Source organism: Muntiacus reevesi, chromosome 10, assembly GCF_963930625.1.
Source record: "Muntiacus reevesi chromosome 10, mMunRee1.1, whole genome shotgun sequence".
Classification (NCBI taxonomy): Eukaryota; Metazoa; Chordata; class Mammalia; order Artiodactyla; family Cervidae; genus Muntiacus; species Muntiacus reevesi.
In genome coordinates this window covers 8462399-8478223 of record NC_089258.1, presented here as the reverse complement: position 1 = coordinate 8478223, position 15825 = coordinate 8462399, and the positions used below count along the sequence as shown (strand labels likewise).

Here is a 15825-nt window from a genome sequence, read left to right as displayed (position 1 = left end):
TCTAATACATTGAGCTTCTGTACTTCACTAACACTAGGCTTCCCAGGTGGCACTCGTGGTAAAGAATTTGCCTGCCGATGCAGGAGACGTATGGGACGTGGGTTCAATCCCTGGGTCGGGGAGATCCCCTGGAGGGGGACATGGAAACCCACTCTAGTATTCTTGCCTGGAGAATCCCACAAACAGAGGGGCATGGCGGGCTTTACAGTCCGTGGGGTTACAAAGAGTCGGACACGACTGAAGCAACTTAGCACGCATGCACTAACACTTCATTTGAGACCACTGACATGTAGAAGCCAAGCTTCCTCCTTGCCGGAGCAGCACACTCAGGACTGGGCACTGAGGCTCTTCTCAGGTCCCGCTGCTCCTCCCTGTCCTGCATGCTGTGCTCCCCGTGATGCGTCATTTCCCAGCAGGCCCCTCTGCTTGTGCCCGTGTCTTTCTGGCGCCCATGACCCCACTGCAGCCTTCTTCATCAGTGCACACTTCCTCATGCTTCACAATTCTGCTCAGGTGCTTCTTCCTTTAGGAAGACCTCCTTGGCCTTCCGGTCCCTGCTTCTCATCCCCCGGCACGCTGGACAATCCTTAGCCCTCCTTGACACTTAGCACACGTCCTATCTGCTTAACCTTGACTGCTGTGTATCCCAGCCAGGAACTCCAGAGACCAAACCCTTAAGCATCATCAGCCTCCAGAGGGGTGGACAGGCAGGAGTTGCTGAATGAATGGATGAATGAAGAGACGAATGAGGAAGCGGGGAGGGAATGAGAGCAAGCGAAGGAAGAGAACAGGAAGTCGTTAAAGGAGACAGAAACAGGCAGGCCCCTCCCACGTCACAAGCCCTGATTCCAGCCAAGAACTCGGAGTCGTCAGTTTTGCAAAGGCAGCAGCCCTGTTCTCCTGAAAGGATGGTGGGAGAACAGAAGGCCACCCTGTCCAGTCTCCCTGGCACCCATCCGGGGAGGGGGGGAACGGTCTCCTGCGAGCCCCACTTCTCTCTCCAACTTGCTATTTGATTCTGAGAACAGAGGAGAGAGGGAGTAGGCTGGTTGGCCGTGGCCTCTCGCCCTCTCCTGGGCTTGAGGAGAGTCAGGCCACCCCGAGATGCTCTGCACTTAGCCCTGGGCTGTGTGTTGAGCTGGCAAAGCAAGGGCAGGTCTGATGCTGCTTTAGTTTGATCAAAGCAAGTCTTTTCTCTCCCTGGGCTTTAATGTCTGTGCAGACATTCTCCCCATGTCTGGAGCCCTGAATGCCTGGATGCAATGACTCGGGAGGTAGGCTTTCCAGAGGAGAGAACCCCTGAAGCTGCAATTCTGGCTCCGGCTTTGGTTGCCAGGAGGGTATTTGGTGGGAGGAGGTGCCTCCTTCCTGTGCCCCAGATCTGGGTAAAGGATGAAGCTGAAAGGCCCCCACTTCCCCTGTGCCTGGACAACCCTCCTTCTGCTCAGGCCTGTCTGGGAGCCAAAAGCCAGGGCCTGGGTATCCACGTGACTCAGGAAGTTCAGGGTCAGACATGCAGGGGTACAGAGCCCCCCGGCAGACCCTGTCAGGTCAGGGGGCAGAGGACAATGAGAAGACAGACCCCCAGCACTGTCTGAGCCCCCCCAGAGGCCTTAGGCAACTTGAGACAGAAATGTGTGCTTAGATTCTCCCAGGCCAGACCACAGGGTGAGGGTGCCCAGGTTCAAAAGGAGGGGCAACTTTGGAACACAGTGAGGAAGGGCTATGAAGCCAGAACTAAGAGGCTCTGAGAACGAAACTGTGAAACTCACTCCCAGCGCAGTAAGGTGGGAGATGCAAAGTCAGGGTGAAATCCAGCCCCAGCGACCACAATGGTCTCATTCCATGCCTATCTGGAGAAGCTGGGTACTCACAGGCCCCACCTGCCAGGTCTTACAGCCCCACCCGGAAGGCAGAGAACCAGCAGCACCTACCCTTGTCTGGGAGATCCCTCAAATCTACCCCAGATGGCAGAACAGAGTCCCTGTGGGCAGTTGAGGAAGACCATAGACCCCTGGCTTCCTGGGTAGCTCACACAGTAAAGAATCTGCTCACAATGCAGGAGAGCTGGGTTCGATCCCTGGGTCAGGAAGATCCCCTGGAGAAGGGCATGGCCATTGCCTGGAGAATCCCATGAGCAGAGTAGCCTGGCGGGCTATAGTTCATGGAGGCGCAAAGAATCGGACATAACAGAGCGACTAACGCTTTCACTTTTCGTAGACCCCTGGAGCCCTTAACGTACTCAGCGGAGGCCCATCAGGCCCAGGAGCCATCCAACCACTGGCTCTGAGTCATTGAGCATCATTTCTCAGAGATCCGCGGCCCTTAGCAGATGGGAGGGCAGGAGACCACCACCCTCACGGCAGACCCTCTTGCCTCCTGATGCTCGCCTCTGCCCTTCTCACGCCCGGCTCCTTGGCCTCTAAGCTGGTAGCTGTCGTCCCCAGCCCCTGGCCTGTGGCCCTCTCCTCCCCACGGTCCCTTCCTCCCGTGGCTCCCAGGCCCACCCGCTGCCGCTCAGCCACACCCATGCCTCCCACCCACTTCGGAGGCTGACCTGCCACACAGGGTCCGTGTGCTTGCCAGACTTGGCTGAGCTGCGGAAGGAGGGCTGGGACTGGGGCTTCTTGAGGTTGTAAATGGCCACGTTCCCATCATAGTGGCCCACCACCACCAGGTAGGGGTGGTCCACGTGCATGTCCAGGCACATGATGCCGCTCTCGCTGCTGAAGACGTACTCGGGGAAGCTGGGGTTCTTCATACTGTATAACAGCAGCATGCCTCGGCTCTGCTTCATGAAGTCATCTGTCCCGGGGAAGAGCGGCGGTGGTGTGAGGGTCCGAGCCCCAGCCCCGCCCCCAGAGGGCCGACAAGCCCTGCCCCCTCCATCCCCCACAGAGAGCTTGGGGAGGTGCAGGGGTCGGGGGGTGCTCTCTGGTCTTCATCTTCTCCATCTGCAGAACGGAACCACGAGACTTGGCCCACCCCCTCCTCGGGGCTCAGCGGTGGGTGCAACAGACAAGGTGACCGGGTGTACTTGAGGGATGGACAGTCATTCTCTTTAGCCCCCCTGGGGGTACAGGAAAGGGGGTTGCCAGCTCAGAGTTGTTACGTGAAGGATGTGGGTGGGCTTGGGACGGAGCAGTATCCCCAGACGCCCAGCCCATCTGTTGTGCTTAAGTGCTGGGATAATGGCCGTGTACCCCTCATCCCCAGCCCAGCCAAGGATAGGGGTTCCGTCTGGACTAACATGGAATTGTCTGTGCGGTCCCACACTAGCCACCTGTAGGCATCTTCCCATACCCTCCGGCCCCACAGTCCCCAGATGCAGCCAAGCCCTAGCTCTAAAGTGAAATTGTCAGTTGCTCAGTCGTGTCTGACTCTGTGCGACCCCATGGACTGTAGCCTTTTAGCCCTACATCTTCTTCCCTGGCGGCTCAGAGGTTAAAGCATCTGCCTGCGATGCGGGAGACTTGGGTTTGATCCCTGGGTTGGGAAGATCCTCTGGAGAAGGAAATGGCAACCCACTCCAGTATTCTTGCCTGGAGAATCCCATGCATGGAGAAGCCTGGTGGGCTACAGTCCATGGGGACGCAAAGAGTTAGACACGACTGAGCGATTTCACTTCACTTCACTTCAGGCTCCTCTGTCCATAGGGTTCTCCAGGCAAGAACACTGGAATGGGTTACCATGCCCTCCTCCAGGGGATCTCCCTGACCAAGGTCTCCTGCATTGCGGGCAGATTCTTTACCCTTTGAGCTACCCGGGAAGCCTAGCTCTATACTTGTTCCCAGATTTGAGAAGTCCCAGGCCAGCCAGCGGGGCTTCGGTAGGCCACCATGTTATCTGTCCCTCTGGCCTGGGCACAGTTTTTGGTGGTCGACAGCGGACCACTCAGCAGACGTCCTTCTCTCTGGCCACCCCCAGCGAGCGGGTGATACCAGTCTTTCATTCTCTGCTCACCCGGCGCCCATCAGGATCATGCAGTCACTTAACAGAACACAGCCCCCGCCCTGAGTTCTGGCTCTCCCACCACCAGCCCAGGACCCTTCCCAAGCTCAGAGGAGCCAGAGCTGGCAAGGCGGATGTCTAGAACAACCCCCTGCCCCGCTCTTGGGGGCCCTATGCTAAGGCAGCCTTTTAGCTGACACAAGGGCTCTCCCCTGGGCCCCCAGGGCTAGCTCCTCTGACGCCCACAACTGCAGACCGCGCCCTCCTGACAAAACGGCTGGTCCTGAGGTGTGGAGCCCGTAGGTGAGAAAGAAAGGGAGGCAGCCCCAACTTGGTAAGTTTTGCTGAGTCATTCTGTCTTATTCCTAAGGCTGCCCCTTTCTGGGGGGAGCAAGTGACTGGGCTGGGCTCCCCGAGCTCTGGGCGTGAGCTAACGACCACCGTCCCAGGTACCCTCGCCCTGGGCTGGCTGCAGGCAGAGCTGACGCTTCCTGGGAGCCAGGGTGGCCTGCAGTGAGCACGCTGGCGTGCCCACTAGCGCAGCCACCTTCGGGGAAGCCCACCTTCCCTGGCTGTGGCTACTTGTCAGCAGAACCCCTCCCCAGTCATGGGCATGGGGGCTTCCTATGTAAGGAGCGGCTGCCCCTGGAGTGGAAGGTACCGCGGACCAGCCTGAACCACAGGGAGGCACACCGTGGTTCCGGAAGGAAAAGGCTCCTGCTCTGGGGAAAGTGAGGAGGCCAGGCTGGTCACCCTGCGCCTGGCATGTCGCCGAGCCAGTAGGGGACTGGCCTCGAGGTAGGGGTGGGAGCTGGCAGTACCTCACCCCGCAGGGTCCAGGGTAAGCCCCAAGAGCTAACTGTTCAATTCCTGGAGAGTTCCACAGTTGGCTGAGGGGAGTGTCTTTCCCAATCAGACCATGAAGGAAACTGAACTGGGCAGTGGGACAGTCCCTGTTAGCTCCTTTGGTTCATTACCCAAATCCTGAGTGCCTGACTGGGGCCTCCCTCTGGGCTGAGCCTGGCAGGGACACACACAGCCCTCTGGAGACATGGGCCTGCCCTCGGCGGCTCCTGGTGTGGTGACAGGGAGCCAGAACCCTGAGGCTGAATGGGCAAGTCCTCGCCGGGTCATTTAAGTATGAGCTGCCAGGCCAGAGGTGAGCTGTCAACGCCCTGGACGCCCTGTGGCCTGGATGCCAAGCAAGACTGATGGGAGGAGTGGGCGGGCAGGAGGGTGAATGAAAAGGTGGGCAGTTGGGTGACAGATGCTCAGGCTAAGGATCTGGATGCTCTCCTTGCTACCCCAAGGGTCAAAGGCAGGTGTGATCCCCACACTTGCGCTCCCTATGCCCCAGGGATCTGGTCCCTGAGGGACGGCAGGGATGACTCACTTTTTCTAGACACACTTCCAGCAGCCCCTGGCCTGCCACACCATGCACAGAACCTTCACGACCAGTGGAACCAGGAAAGGAGGGTTGGAAACCCTAGGCTGGCTCAGTAACTCTGCAGTGTGAACATCTCTGACCTGCTCCCAGAACCACCAGATGCTGAACTATGGCCCCCAGATTATATAGGTGGATAAACTGAGGCCCTGGTGGCTCAGAGAGTAAAGAAGAATCTGCCTGCAATGCAGGAGACCTGGGTTCCATCCCTGGGTCAGGAGGATCCCCTGGAGAAGGGAATGGCTACCCACTCCAGTATTCTTGCCTGGGAAATCCCATGGACCAGAGGAGCCTGGCGGGCTACAGTCCATGGGGTTGCAAAGAGTCAGACAGGACTGAGCGACTAACACTTTCACTTCAAACTGAGGCCCGGGGGTAGAAATGATGTGCCCGAGTACATTAGACCCATCACTTGGTGCCTGTCACACCCAATATCCTGTTTAGTTACCCTGCTTAGGGTAACAGCACAAATCCAGAGAAAGGAGGGCAAGGAGGCACCAGACTTTTGGGGGCAATGGGGTGTCTGGCAAAGCAAATAATCCCTCCAGAATCTGGACGAGGGGATGTGTAAAGGCCAGGGCAGCCACTTGTGATGAGAGGAAAGTTCTGGCAGAGAGAAGCATGGATTTCATAAGACAGGGACACAGAGAGCAAGCAACCGGCCACACTAAAGCCTTAGAGCCTGCCAGTGCTCCCAGGCCACACACATCCTGACAGTAAGCCTCCCGTTCTTAACCTGGCTCAAGTGGTCTCTGTTACTTTCAACCAAACGAGCCGTCCTGACATAAAGATCACAGCATCTAATCATGGCTAGACCATGTGTTTCCTGAATTCCAATTCAGGGCTTTGTCTGCCAAACCACACCAGGAAAACAGAGAAAAACTCTCATTCAGCTAGGGCTTCCTCTCCATCTTATTCTATGATGTTCTTGTCCCTGACTCTGGACCCCTATGAACCCTCACTATTCTCTCCTGTGAGGGTACCCAGAATGACGTCAGGGCCCCAACCTGCAACAGTGCTACAGGAGAACATCATCCTGTCTTCCAAAAGTCCTAAAGTGACATCACCACTCAGACCACCAGTGGTCTCCATGTGACATCATCACTGAGGCTACCAGCAGTCCTGGTGACATCACCGCCCAGCCTGCCATCATTCCCAATATGATGCCACCAACCAGGTCACCAGAAGTCCCAGTAAGACATTGACATCAAGGTCACTCCCAGTGCCTCAGTTCCCAGTGAGTGGTAGAATCCCATCACGTTCAAGGCTCACAGAGACCCGGGCCCTGGGGTACTTGATCCTGAGTCCCACAAACTACCTCGCTCCCCAGCACGGGACTGGAAGGTCCAGCGACACAGGTAGAAGCCCCCAATTCCACACTCCATTATATAAAGAGGCAGGAGCCCTGACGTCTGGGGCCAGTGAAGGAATTTCAGGTTCCTCTGGGGCCATGGGATTTCAGTGAATCTATGTTGGCTGGGTGGAAGGGAAAGAGGAACAGAGGAAGAGGGGAAAGGAGAGGTGATAAACCATCTGGCTTGTGACTCCAAGACAGGGGGAGAGGGAGTGCCACTGGTCTGGCCTTAGCTTCACTTTGTAATTTTGCCTTCTCCAAGAAGCCTTCTAGACCATTTGGCTTCTCCACTATGAGTGCCCACCTACCCCCTGGAATTCCTCAACCTGTACTCTATTATTACAGGTGTATTACTATCGCAAGCAGATTTTTCCTTAACCTGCCACCAAAGGATGGAGCATGGCCTGGCATGGCCCAGCAGGCTTCCTCGCTCAGAGGGAGAGCTGCCTCCTACTAACCCTGCTTAGCTGGATAATCTCTATGACCTCTCTGACTCTGGCCTTCAATGATTCAGGAGATTTGGGGGAGGAGAGTCAATTCCCTAATAGAGCGTGATCTGGCCATTCTCAGAAAGCCATTGTCTCAGGGGAAGGGTGGCTTCCTTCCACATTTGACTGAAGCTCTCACTGCCCTCAGCACCCTCTCCTGGGGCCTGGGCAGCGCCACTACTCCACCCCTGCCCAGAGCTCTAGATGGTAGGGTGCCGCTCTGGAGAGTCCTGGCTGTCAGAAGCCTGGGATTCTGCTCAGGATTCAGGGAGTGCAGAGCAGGCAGAGGGCATGTTGGGGCATCCGGCTTAAGCCAGGCCAGTGGTCAGAGAGAAATAGGTGCCAAGCTGCAGAGACAAGAGTGCCAGGCCAGCGACAGCCAGCAGGCCTCCTCCTCTCTTCCTGCAGCTCCCTGATGAATCCGGCCCAGGGCTTGAGCCCAAGGCAGCAGCTGTTTCATGATTCCCTTATTAAGTCATGTAAGAGGCACTCCGAGGGGCTGTGGTGGGCAGAATAATGCCCTCCCCGCATGTCCGTGTCCTAATCCCCAGAGCCCATAAATATGTTACTTTGCACAGCAAAAGGGATTTTGTAGATGTGATTAAGTTAAAGACCTTGAGATGGGGAGATTATCCTGGATTATCCGGGTGGAACCAGCGTAATCACAGGGGTCCTTATAAGGGAAGGAGGGAGGCAGGCAGGTCAGAGCTCTGACACCAGAAGCCGACGTCAGAATGAGGCACTTGCTAGCTGGAAAGAGGCCACAAGCCATGGAATACGGGCAGCCTTGAAGCTAAGAAAGACAAGGAAATGGATGGCCCTCCAAACCTCCAAAAGGAACAAAGCCCTGCTGACACTTGATTTTTGCTCAGCAAAACCCATTTTAGATGCTGACCTCCAGAACTGTAAGACAATAGATGTGTGTTGTTTTGAGCCGTTATGTTCAAATCAGTCAATCCTGAAGGAATTAACCCTGAATAGTCATTGGAAGGACTGATGCTGAAGCTCCAATACTTTGGCCACCTGATGCAAAGAGCTGACTCATAGGAACAGACCCTGATGCTGGGAAAGATTGATGACAAGAGGAGAAGGAGACGACAGAAGATGAGATGGTTGGATGGCATCACTGACTCAATGGACACGAGTTTGAGCAAACTCTGGGAGATAGTGAAGGACAGGGAAGCCTGGTGCTGCAGTCTATGGGGTCACAAAGAGTTGGGCATGACATAGCGACTAAACAACAACAAATCCCTTATGTTTGTGGTAATTTGTTACTGCAGATAGAGGAAACTAACTGGGTCACAGGAAAGTGTGACCCAAACTCTACTTTTGGGAATCAGAGGGAGAGGTCACCCAAGATGGCTGTTCTCTTGCTCTCTGCACATCCCCCAGTCAACCAGCCCCTGCTTCACCTCCACCTGCTCACATGACTTTCCAATCCTCTTAATCACAGGGCTTACTCAATAGCTACCTAAGTGTTTGCCCCCACCCAGCTGCTGGCTTCCCTGATGAGCCAACCTGATGTCAATTCCCCTATAAATGGTAGGCTCCTCCTCCCCCAGCAGTGAAGGTTTTTGCCATGTCCTGTCTGCGGTCTGACATATGTGGTAGCGACCTTTTGCTTCTGACTTACAAGACTCCCTATCCAGTTACATTTAAGTTGTGGGTTTCTCTATCACTTTCGCCTTCTCTGGTGTCACAGTGGGGCCATGTGGGGCTAGCAGGTCTGTGGCGGGGGGCAGCCCAACAGGCCCTAGATGATACATTTTCTAGGGTGATTTGGAAGCAGTCCCTCTAGAAATCAGGGGGATGGAAGCTAATGACCCCCAGCTCTCCTGATGACAGTAAGGAAACCCTTCCTCAGTTTCCCACATCCCAGCCCTGCCCCCTTGGACTCCAGGCACAGACTGCCTCGTGGGTTAGGACTTTCAGTCTCCAAAGGCAGGGGACGAGCCTAGGGCTGCCCCCAAGAAAGGACATCGGTGTTACAGGGTTCCGAACTGCCAGTATGACGCTGAGACTGTGGTGCCAGGCTGGATCCAGCCTTCCAGGCATCTGGGCTTTAGTTCCTAGAGTTCTCACCCAATTAGGAGTTGGTATATTTAAACAGTGTGGGAAATAAGAGCAAGGCCTTGGAGACAGAATACATCAAGCGGGACATTTAATTTGATTTAGGGAAAATGAGGCAAACATTTGAGAACCTAAATAACTAACCAGTAATTAAACTAACAACAGGAATGCCCTCTCACTACAACCCGGAGAGCACAGTGGCCTTTATGGACTGTATTTACAAAAAGACCTGACAACATAATTAGTCCTGTAAATTTTACGTGGCCTGCAGCTGAGGAGTGATGGATTTTGTGTGTGGAGGATGAGACGGGGAGAAATGAGGTGGATGAATTTCCATTTTCAGTAAATGAAATTAACACTGCTTAATTAGTGAAGCTGACAAATAAATGACCAGGGATGATTTAAATCCCTCACAAGTGGATCCCTGGCCTGGGCAGGCTGAGGGACCGGCCAGGAGGCGGTGGGACAGGGTGGGAATGGATGTAATACTGGGACTCAGGGCCTGACTTTGGCCACTTTTGAGGGTGCTGTCCCTCCGAGGCTGGGCTGAAGGTCAGCCTGCTCGTCCGCCCTTCTAAGACATGACCTGCTGGGAGGTGTCCTCCCCGTCTCCTGTGTGAGAGCCAGTCAGGACACATACAGGGTCTAGGACCTGATCCACCATCCCTGCCTGACAGATCACGGGGAGTCCCCATTTCCCTGCTGTGAATGGCTTAGTGGACCCTCAGTGCAGCAGGCTGACACAACGGCACCCCAGCCTGGCCCCATGGGCCATCTCTTCCTAGACTACCTCCCTCTGCTCTCCAGTGTTCCTCCATCTGCACTCACCTGCTGACAGCCTTTCTCCACTCAGCTGAGACACAGAGCCTGGCTCCAGGGGGATCCCCAGTCTCAGCCCTGTATGCAGCCTGACATGCCCACCACCTGGTACCCAGCAGCCACGAGGGAAGGCAGGTGTGACTGCTCTGTGCTGTTGTAGGCGATTGCCCAAGCTCTCTTCCCCACCTGCTTCCTCCCAGCCTGGCTCCAGCCAACTGGCCTTGCGCCCAAATGCGGGCTCGGCCCCAGTGCTTCCTAGGTGCCTGCCTTCCCCTGCCCGAGTCTTATTTGACCAGGTCAGAGAGTCAACATTGGGGTATCCCAGGCAAAAAGAGTCCTGGGCTGAACTCACCAGGGTCAAGCCCAACAACAAACCCAAACTCTCACTTCAGAGTTTGTCCACACGAGGCAAAGTCTGATGATGGGAGGCGGGCATCTGGGAATTTTCAGATAGGGTAATGGAGGCTGGTGAGCAGCTGCTCCTCACAGCAACCCATCCGGGCATTAGGGTGCCTTTTTCCTGGCCTTGGCCTTGCTTGCTTTCTTCCAGGGAGAAACCCGGGTATTTGCAGCATGGGGCTCCCTGGGGCAACCTCAGGAGTGAATGCAGGAGCCCTTTGAGTCCCAGTCCAGCCTGGCTCTGCTCAGGCCTCTGCAGGGTGGTACTGAGATGTGCAAGGCTCTGAGCCAATAGATGCCCAGTGGAAAGCTGGTCAACAGCTCCCGTGCCAGTGAGAGTAACACCGCCTCTGCTGGGCCCAGCTGTCTAAGAGAAGAGGTGGGGCCTTGTCTGACTCCTCCCTGTCCCCAACAGGCCTCTCTCTCTGCAGCCCTGCCGGATAACTAGGAAACAGAAAGACAAATCAGCAACATTCGTCGTTGTTTCTGTGCAGATGGTTCCTACAGCTCAAGGGGCACATTTGCTGCTTTTCTTCCACGAGTGTCTCATAACATGATGGGGGGTGGGGTGGGGGTGGGTACCAGGCGTCAGCCTCTCCAGGTCACCAGGGGAAAAACCAAGGCTCAGAGCAGCTTTCAGCTTCAGGTCACACCACTGGGAAGTGACCCTCCAGCCAGAAGGCCTGCAGCTGATAGTGGTGCCACCCAGACACATGGGTGTGGCCGACAAAGGACAAAGAGACCCTTCCAGGGCGCACGCCTGCCCAAAAGAGGCCACTGGGTCCGTTGGAATTGGGGCCACCAATTCCTGATGGGGGTGTCACTCTGCGCCACTGCCTCTGGCTAACCCTGCCCCCAAGGACAACCTCTATATGACCCCAGCCAGCTGACATTCCACTCTGGCCCTCGGTGAGAGGAGGAGACGGGAGAGCTGAAGCAGTTTCTCCTCCCACCTGCTGGGAAGCCTCCCCACTCTCCCCACCTCGGTCCTGGGCAAAGAGCCTGGGCTGAGAGCAGCCCCAGAGAGGGGTCCCCACCCACTCCTAGGAGGCCCGCTCAGCACCCGGCCCACGTCCAGGCCCAGTAGCTGCAGCAGGGGGAGGAATGTGCTAGCTCCCTGCCAGGGGGGGTGGGTGCCTCCTGCTTGGCAGCAGCCCACCCTCAGGAGTGGGGACACAAAGCGGGCATTTAGGGCATCCTCGGAGGCGGCCCAGACCATGAGACTGGGAGCAGCTCCAAGGGTTTCCTCCCCGAGAGGAATAACAAACACCCACTCCTCTTGGCCCTCGCCTCCCTCCCCCACCCGGGGCAAAGAATGGGCTGGGTGGACAGGCGGTCTGAGGGGCAGAGACCGGGAGCTTGTATGCCTGCCAGCCAGCAGTAGCTTGGAGAATGGGAAGGCTTTTCTGTTTGCAGAAGCTCATTCTCTCAGCCAGAAAGCACGCTGTCAGCCTGGGGAGCTGCGGCTTGTGCGAAGTCTGGGGCCCTCTCCTGTTAGGAAGGGGGAATGTCCAGGCCAGAGGGGAGGCAGGGGCTTCTGCAGGGCCCAGGAAACACGAAGGAAAGCCACACAGTTCCCACAGTGCTGCCTCCCACTGTGGGGTGAGGGAAGCTGGCGGGGAGAGAATATCCCGTAAGGCAGCAGTCTCCGAGGGGGCAGGGGCCAGTGATGAACGTCAAACCGTTGTCCTCCACCTGCTTCAGAAACTCTTCATGCAGACCCCACCATCCAGGCCCTCCCAGGTCAGGTCCAGCCCACCTTCTCATGCTTCTCAAACCCACTTCTTCGGCTTCACTCCACGCTGGTGGCTCAGAGCCTGCTCTCTCTCTTTGAGATGCCTTCCCTAGTCTCCCAACTGTCTCTAGCCTCCAGTCTCCTGCCTGAAATTCCTCCCTGCAGTGGTTGTATCCCTACCCTTCTCAAATTCCTTCAGTGGTTTCCCTTTGAGAGAAGGTCCAAGCTTCTTGGGATGGCTTACCAAGCCCTTTGGGCTACTCGGCCCCCTCTACAGCTTCATTTCCTCCCGTACCTCTCCTGCCTCCCAACCTTTGCTGCTGCCTCTGATGGAAGTCCTCTGCCCCTCTTGCTTCACCATAATAACTCCTTCGAGGCTCATTTTGGTTCATCCTTCGCGCAGCACCAATTACCTGTGTGACAGTGGGGCTTCTCCCCTAGACTGTGAGCAGTGTGACCAAATCTTAGTTACCTCCCTAGCTTTCACACCTGGCAAAGAGTTCTGCACTGAGTAGGTACTTAGTGTTTGTCTGTTGAGTAAGCAGGTGAACAAATAGCCGGATTACTTACAGGAGCCATGTCCCACTGCAAACAGATCGTTGTACTTTGGATTCCTGCAAAAGAAATAAGAACCCATCAGCCTGGGAAATGGACATGGTTTGCCCATGGACACAGGCCCTCCCAGGTACACTGGTGCCTTAACTGCACTGCAGACAGACACTGTTGACCTTGGAGACCTAGGGCGGTTCCATAAGAATCCCAGTCTCACTTTCTCCCATAATGCTACCTGTCACCTTCAAGGTGGTTGAGCTTGGGTAGGAGCTGCTGGGTACCCAGCGGGTGCTCAGGCACTCCAGGTTTTCTGCAATGCCTCTACTCACCAGAAGAGGGCGGTGACGGCCAGGCGCTTTGCTTTGTCGTTTTGGAACTTCCAAAGAGGCAGCAGGGTACCCTCCTGGTCCCGATACTCGTCAGCAGCATCCTCATAGTACTTAAAATCTTAAACACACACAGACTGAGTCAGCCCTGGACTACCGTTTTCTGCCTGGACCTCTTTGGCCAAAACAATTAACCTCTTTGTGTTTCCGAGTGGGAATAGTAAGGGTACCTACCTCAAAGGACTGCTGTGAGGATTCATTGCTAATACCTGTAAAGCACTTAGAAAAATACCTGGCACAGAGTAAGCTCTCTGTAATGTTGTTGTTACTGTTATCGTTGTTTTTGGAGATAAATTACACTAAAGTGGCTATGTTCCTGAGGATAAAATTCCAGGTTTCCCCATCTTCATATTCACTGTCAAGCCCACCACAGTGAAGGTGCCTGGCTCCCTCATGGGTGCTCTGAACTCAAGTTCATCTCCTGCCCTAAACTCTCTCTACCTCTCGTTTCCTCTAACTTACACAGAAGCTGCATCCATCTTTCTACTTGTCTATACCAGAAATTGTGGTAATCCTTCACTGATCTCTTTTCATCATTCCTCATATTTTCCTTCTGATTATCTTTTTAATCTATTCACTTCTCTCCAGCTCCATAGCCACAGTCTAGGTTCAGTCCCCAACAGTCATCACCCAGACTATGACACCACCCTCCCAGGCGGTCTCCCTCCCTCCAGACATTCCTCCTCCAGCCCACATTCCGCAGAGCCATGAGAGGGAGAACAAATAAACCAGCTCCCCCACTGCCCTGAAAACCCCTTGGTGGCTCTCGTGGCACAGGGGCTTCCTGATTGAACCAAGGCTCCAAGCCACTACCATGTCACCTCCAGCCAGCTGTTGGCATACTCTCTACATCAAAGTGTCTAAAATGCTCTGCTCCTCCCAGAAACTCCCACTCTCTCTAGATCCAGATCAAGCTCTTCCTCCTCTGTGAGGCCTTCCCTTTGTTGCTAAGCAGAGTTCACCTCCTCCTCCGCCCCACCCCTGCCTCTGGTCTGCTGAAACATGGGTCACACGGTGCTGTGTGTTTGCCTGTCTCCCCCAGCCCACAGCTCTAGGGGAACAGGAAGCACAGTGTTATCATCTCTGGAGCCGCAGTGCCTAGCACAGGGCCAGCCACAGAGCAGACACCCGGTGGTTGTTCAAAGAAGGAACAAAATACGTCAACGAAAGGGAAATAGTTCTCAGTCTTCTTTCCAACCAAGGGTGCCCCAGTAGAAAATGACCCTCTCATCCACCATGGTCAAGGACAGGCCCAGGCACAGCCCCAGCCTCTTTCCCAATGTCCCACACTTTGATGTGTGGGGACTTACACCCAATCTTTAAAAATGGCTCAGAACAAAAAAAAAAGATTAGAGTGGTCAGAGGCGTGAGCCTTGATCACATCAGAAATCCCTGAGCTCGGACTGTCTTTGAAAAGACTTCATTTTAGAGGGGAGATTAATTGGTAACACTTCTGTTTTCACTTCTCCTTCACAAATACACTTTCCCAAAGGGAAAAGTGTATGCAATTAAAAAAAAAAATCAAAGTTCAATGCATTTTTATGTGCCTGTGTTCTTATAAATGAAAAAGGTTCACCAAGGCCAATTTCTCCATGGATATTAATCATGCTTGCAGCCCTTCAGTGGGCTGCTTGCAGAGGCTGGGTTTCAGGAAGCCAAGCTGTGTGAGTGACAAATTCATTCACAGCTGCCGTGTACTTTTGACAGCTCTGAAAAGCACTCAAGGTCGTTTTCCAGCCTGAATGATAACAAGGGGGCTTGTTTAGGCGGCTGGTCTTGGCAGCCCTGGTTTCTCTGTCCCATGGGTGAGCAATGAGCATCAAGTCACGGAGAAGAGCCCTGGGCTGTCAGCAGAGGAGATCAGCCAGCAGTGGGGAACTGCCAACTCTGGGGAGGCAGCCGCTCCAAATAAATGCACAACCTCTCAGGGAAATACAAGCCACTTGGGAATGTGCTGTTCATGCCATGGGAAGGATTCCGTTTCCCTGGCTCTGTCAAAGATGCCAGAATTTCCCAGGCCCCCAGGATTTAAGCATTTCTGAATCAGTCTCTTGCTTCACCACATCACTAATTAATCACTCGCATAGACCTATTGAGTGTTTATTTGAAATGTCTCTTCCAGATCAGTGACTCTGTGGTCTCGTGCTGAAGCGCTTAGGCTCTGGATCCAGGGGACCTGTCTTGGAGTCCCGACTCTGTCCCTGACACCTCAGGCTAGCTGTGGTTTTGAACAAGTGGCAACCTTTCAGCCTGACTGTCTCATCCATAAAATGGAGGTCACAGTGGTATTCACCTGACGGGGTGGCTGTCAGGATGAACTAAAATAATACATGTAAATAGCATAGTGCAACACCTGGTGCAGAAGCCATTCCCAGGGAGGGCTGGCGCTTGTTTTTCACTATTCAACAGCTCCTTTTTCTCCATTGCTGAAGATGCATCCTGAGTAAGGTGTAGGGAGGCCCACTCGACCCACACCTGAACCTCACCCTCACCTCTGCCCCCATCTTCCACCTCGTCATACCCTTCCCCCTTCCTCCAGCCCTGCTGTCCTCGGGCTGTGTTCCTGCCTAGAGGAAGCTTTGAACTCTGCAGAGAAAGCTCAGATTCCCTGTGCGATATTCAAGGCC

At 54.8% G+C, this 15825-nt stretch overlaps 1 protein-coding gene across 1 annotated transcript in view; it reads right to left on the bottom strand.

Annotated features, from left to right (window-relative positions):
- The window catches only part of DNAI1 (dynein axonemal intermediate chain 1), a 67549-nt gene that overhangs the window by 12960 nt on the left and 38764 nt on the right, over nucleotides 1-15825 (bottom strand). The window contains exons 11-13 of the mRNA XM_065947539.1: nucleotides 13142-13259; nucleotides 12831-12874; nucleotides 2558-2805 (exon numbers count right to left, since the gene is read on the bottom strand). Of these exons, the coding sequence (XP_065803611.1) occupies nucleotides 2558-2805; nucleotides 12831-12874; nucleotides 13142-13259 (410 nt within the window). The remainder of the gene's footprint in view (nucleotides 1-2557; nucleotides 2806-12830; nucleotides 12875-13141; nucleotides 13260-15825) is intronic.